General features: G+C 36.0%; 1 protein-coding gene across 1 annotated transcript in view; it reads left to right on the forward strand.

Moving 5' to 3' along the window:
* Positions 1-5,431, forward strand: part of ARL13B (ADP-ribosylation factor-like 13B) — a 46,299-nt gene extending 40,868 nt beyond the window's left edge. The window contains exons 9-10 of the mRNA XM_010282727.1: positions 179-247; positions 5,355-5,431. Of these exons, the coding sequence (XP_010281029.1) occupies positions 179-247; positions 5,355-5,431 (146 nt within the window). The remainder of the gene's footprint in view (positions 1-178; positions 248-5,354) is intronic.
* The last annotated feature ends 250 nt before the right edge of the window (positions 5,432-5,681 follow it).

A 5,681-nucleotide genomic window follows, 5' to 3' on the forward strand; every position in this document is an offset into this window, starting at 1 on the left:
ATATTTATTTAAGTAAGTATTTAAAGTATTTAATCATTATTCACTATATACACACTACATTACATACTTTTGGCATTTCTAAGTGCTTTGATTTCTCTCAAAGAGAACTGGCTTCTGTACATTTCATCACGATCAAGTGCAGTCGTGGCGTGTTTTGACTGTCTTTGTTTTCCTTTAGTTGGCTGGGGAACTCCCAAACTTAATAGACTTCAAAAACTTGAGCCTCTTGGTGAAACACATCATGCTGGTAACTGAAAATATTTTGGGTTTTGTACTTTTTTAAAACAATTCTCCATTGTTCATTCACTTCTACATTCACTTCATTCTTCATCTTTTTTTTAATTTCTTAATGCCATTTTTTATTGACCAAAAGCTAACCCGTTTGCTTAGTAGAAAGCATCTTTTTGATTTTTCAAGTCTTATTTCTTTTTCTACCAGAAAGAGTAAGTTCTCTCAGATTCATTTATAAAGTTTAAAGTGGCATGAGATATCAGAAGCTGTTAATGATCTAAAGTTACCGGCAGAGCAGCATGCACCTACATATTATAACGTGCCATATAACAAAGAGTAACAGGAGCAGTTACACACACACTGCATTCAAAATGGAAGTTTCAAAGTATATTTCCATTGTCCATAGATACACAGTTCATCATTATCTGATGCAGTGGGGACAGGAGTTGGGTTACCTGGATACTGGAAGAAGTCTGAGGTACTTGGCAGAGAGGATACTGCAGAAACACCTAAGCAAGACTCCAAACATCCAGCAGGGCTTATTAATTTGGGATCTATAGTGGATCTCTTCCACATCTGGGCTGCTTCTGCACTAAGCTGCCTCTTTGTTTCCACACTGATCTTATGATCTGATCTGGAAGTGCTAACCGCTTCACTATACTGAACCCAAATGGGAAGTACCCATGTATTTCTGTAGTTCTGTGAACCATAGCCCACATCCAGATCATTTTGTTGTGTGTAAGCAGACACCTCTTGAGATAGTAAAAAATTTCTTCTACCCACTGCTACTGTTTTCACAGGGTTATAAAACCATAGTCTGCAAGACTTCTGTCATTGATTTGCGGGTGTTTTCTTGTGAGAAGGAAAGCTAAAGACATCTGGGCACCTCTGAATGAAGTGCGTTAATATTAGCAACTCCAAATCAGGGACTGCAATCCCAGCTGCGATGAAAAGCCCAACACAAATTTGATTGCCGAAGTAGTGTGACTTCCAGCCGAAAACTAGGTTATCAGTTTGAAAGGAGATATGTCAGTGATAAAGCTTGGGATCTGCTGCTTTACCTGAGGAGCCAGTGTCCCTGAAAGTTCACAAACTGATAGCAGAAATAAGTTCAATAGCTGGAAATGTCAAGGTGTAGTAGGCAGATTCTTGATTTCTCTCTTCAGTAATGACTATTTTCTATTTCTGGAAGACCATGGAAGATTGGTTTTCATATGCTCATACTGCATCTTTTTTCAGTTTTAGATGAGAATTTCTTCATTTTTCTTACATTTTTTTTCAAGTTTTGAAAAGCCAAGTGAATATGGAGACATCTGGAGTAATATGAGACGACGATAACCCAACTAAAGCAATGGAAGCACTTATACAAATTGATCAAAGAACATTAATTTGAGTAACTTTCAGAGAAAGGAGCTCAGTGTGGCTGTAGTGATCCTTGAGCTTAACCCTGACTTGAACTGATTGTACTGCTATCATGTAGCACAGCACTATGTGGACATACCTGCTGAAGTTCTGAAGCGAGAGAACATGGACCTTCTCTGCCAAAGAATCAAAAGATGCCTAAAGGGGAATTAATATCTCTCAAAATTAAACACTTGTTTTTCACAGGCATGTAATTCATGTGCATAAAATGTAATTTGTAGTCTCAATCATAAAACCATCTTGCTTTTTTTTTTTTTAAGGCATATAGAGAGAAGGCGGCAAGAAAGAAAAGCCAGATGAAGAGGTAGGGAGAGGAAGAAAGGGGAGATACTCAATTTTTATCTGTGCCTAAGGGAGGTGTTGCATTTTGTAGCAAGAGCATGGGTAGGACAAAAAGGAAAAAAAAAAAAAGGCTTAAGCTAGGCTCCGTACTCACAGGTATGTCAGTTAGTAACCTGAGACCTGTGTTAATTTAGTCCATTTGTAAAATAAGGATAATAATTAAAGTATTTTGGATCTAACAATGGAAAAGATGTTGGCAGGAGAATGATCTCTCGACCAAAGGTGTAACCATTGAGAAGAGAGGAGTGCTCAGAACTTTGCAGATGAATTCAGGACATTGCCTGCTCTTCACTGAGATTAGTTTTTTTCAGGAATTTTGAGGCACTCACAAGATTTACACAGTTACAGAAGATCCTGAGAAAGTAAGAAAACATGTATTAGGAAAGCACTATTTATAAATGAAAAACCTTTTCAAATGCGTGGTCCAGCATTGTCAAACCTTTAGTTAGGTCCTGATATCAAAAAGCATCAGTTATTTTGCTTAAAGCAATTGGATTTTTTACTCAGATGGTTTGAGAGTCATAGAATCATAGAATCATTTAGGTTGGAAAGGACCCTTAAGGTGATTGAGTTCAACTGTTAACCTAAGACTACCAAGTCCATCTTGCACTGATTTTAGCTTGCCATCTGTCCTTGCCTGTTTTCTGTCACAAAACAGTGTTTTTCAATGAGTTTTTACGTATCTTGCAGATGAAGAACCTGCTCCTGCTTGGAAACTCATTCAAGTTTTCCTAAGACCAGTGAAGCTGACCTTTGATCTGTTTTTTAGAATATTCCCTACATTGCATCTTTCCGAAAACCAACTTCTTTTTGTCTGTCTCTTCAGCAGAGAAATAAATCAGTTTTGAATATAGTTTTTGTTGTTTTCTTTTCCCCCCAGCTTTGCCCCAAATTCACTGTAAAGGTGATATTAAAAGTTTTTCAGACATTCAATCTTTGTGAATAAAAAGGCCTGGTTTCCTTATTTGTTTCATGATTAATTGATATAAATGTCTTAAAGGCACAGTTTGCAGTGAAAGCTTAAAGGTTGTTTGGGGTTTTTTTTAATTTCCTTTAGCTGGGACTTTAGTAAGGCTTTCTTTTCTGTGGGTTTTTTTGGATTCGCTGAAGTGCACTGTTTTCTGTAGCAATACTGCATTCTGTTGAACAATTTGCTTTGACAAACTGTTATTGGCCTAGTGGCTGAAAAGTCTTTGTATATGGGGCAAATGAGCACCTAACTTAATGTAGACCAGGCTGAAAATCCTCAATTCCTGTAGGTTGCCCAGTAGATGCTTTTGTCAGGACTCCAGGTAAAAATGTTAGTGTCCATAAGAGCAAGGAAAGAAAGAATTATTTAATAGTCTGCTTTTAAAGGTTTAAGGAGCCTTGGTTATGCATAGAGGTTATTTTCAGGAGTACTCTCAAAGTCTATGTCCAAGAGTATATCAGTGAAACATTTGATAGCTCCTCAATGTAAGTCAAGAAACCCCCTTAAGCATCAAAACAGATACGACTTTTTGTAGTGTTGATTTCTGCTAGTCCATGGAAAAACATAGCAACAGGCATTTCTTAGTATTCCCATGCATTCTAGTACAGGTCTTCGTTAGTTAGGATAGCAGTTACTCTGTTGTTTTTGTCTTAAAAACTAATTTTTTGGAAGTGTCACAGATATGTAGTAGATCTTGCTGCTGAAGTATATGAAGTTAGTGTAAATGAGAGGTTGAAACAACCTCCAATGGTCTGGTTTTAATGCTGGGTGTTCTCAGAGGCATAAATCTGTCTTAATGATTTAATGTGCAAAGTGAAAAATGTAAGTGTTGGTGAACAGGCAATTTAGTATATATACTGAGTCATTTTTGTGTCATTCTTAGCAGAGAACGTTACGTTGGGTGTTTAGGCAGAGTTAACAAGCAGTAGAGTCAATTATATAAATCTTTAATTATATACTTATTTTCACTAAAGACTGCAATTTTTCCAGTCATGCTAATGATTCTAGCACAACACTAGGTAATGAGTGTCTGTTTATTGTCAGTGGAGGATACATTTGCAAGAATGATAAACCTCTCTCATTATAGGAGGTAAAATTGTCTGCCAGTCCTAAAGTCATCTGCCAGACCTCAAGAAACTGACTAAACACATCCATTGTACAGGTTTTCATTTACCCTATAATAATTTGTTGCAGTTCTGTTGCTTTTCACATGCTGCTGTAACACTGAATTAGGTCTATTAAAATCCAAATATTTACAGCAATAGTATAGAAGTGTTATTATTTTACTGATTAAATGTAAGAATAACTAAAACTTTGATCCTACAGACGTACACATATTCTTAGAGTAATGTAATCCAACTTGCTTGCTTTTGTTATTTTTACCTCAGGAGTGCAATTTTAATACAAGTTATTGCATATGTAGAACAAGTGGAATATAGTTTTCTTGGAAAATTATGATTTATTAAAGCTTTATTATTGGCAGGCCATCAAGGCCTTTTTGGGGAGGAAGTTGTCCACATACAAAACTTGAGATTTGAATGCTTCAAAAAGCTGCTTTTATTTTTTCTTGATTTCTACCTGTTTCCTCTTACCATCTTTCATGATATTATTTTGCTTGTGAAATGCTTTGCATGCACCAGCTTGCATGTTTTTTCTTTTATATCAATTACAAATGTTTGCAAATACTTGTTATTCTCTTCTGGTGTACTCAACAACTTTGTCTTGAACAATTTTAGAATCATAGAATCATTAAGGGTGGAAAAGACCTCTAAGATCATCATGTTCAACCATAAACTCAACACCATCATGCTCACTAAACCATGTTCCGAAGTGCCACATCTACATGTTTTTTTAACTACTGGGGACTTTTACTACTTTAAACTCCTTTATTGACAAAAAGAAATGTTGCACTTTTTATCTAAAAATTCTTAATATAGTTCTTTTAGAAAGTGAGTATGGGTTTCAAGATAGATGTCATGCATAAATAGTCCCAAAATTTTGGATGTTGCATAGCATTACCATCCCTTAAAACTTTATTGCAATGCAGACTTGACTACAGCAACAGTCAAACATTGATAATTCATTTTTTCAATTGTTATTTGTACAGTTTGGATGTCTCATTTCATATTTTTAGGAATGTTTACAGCTTACCTTTGGGCTTGATCTTGCAAATACTGATGCATGTATAACAGAATGTAATTAAGCCCTGTTTTGGCCAATACACCTCCAGACATTAATTAGCACTATGTCTGAAAGTTGCTTGTCCAAATTAACTCTAAATTTGTAGGCTACCTAGCTTTCATTAAGAAAGCAAGAATTTGCCTTATGTAAACAGACTAAGTAAAAAAACAGATTCATGTGTTTTTCTTTTCTGGCATCTCTTACGCAGATTTCTATGGAAAGCCCCTGCCCCCGCTGACTATCCGCCAAAGACCCAACAGTGATACCCATGATGTCATTGCTTAACTGGATCACAAGTGGCATTTTAAAAACATTATTAAAAAATTACAACAGAAACATTTCTTGCCCTTGAAGGAATATTTAAAAAATGACAGTCTATCAGCTTGTGGCAGAATAACTTGGTGACAATTACACATGGAGTTTATTCTGTCATACTTGGTTGATCAGACTTTGTCACTTACTTGTCACATCACCAGCTCTTCTTCAAGATTTAGCATGAAATCAAGAAAGGTCTGTGCGTCCATGGATGCTCATA

This window comes from Phaethon lepturus, unplaced genomic scaffold, assembly GCF_000687285.1.
Source record: "Phaethon lepturus isolate BGI_N335 unplaced genomic scaffold, ASM68728v1 scaffold5762, whole genome shotgun sequence".
NCBI classification, from domain to species: domain Eukaryota; kingdom Metazoa; phylum Chordata; class Aves; order Phaethontiformes; family Phaethontidae; genus Phaethon; species Phaethon lepturus.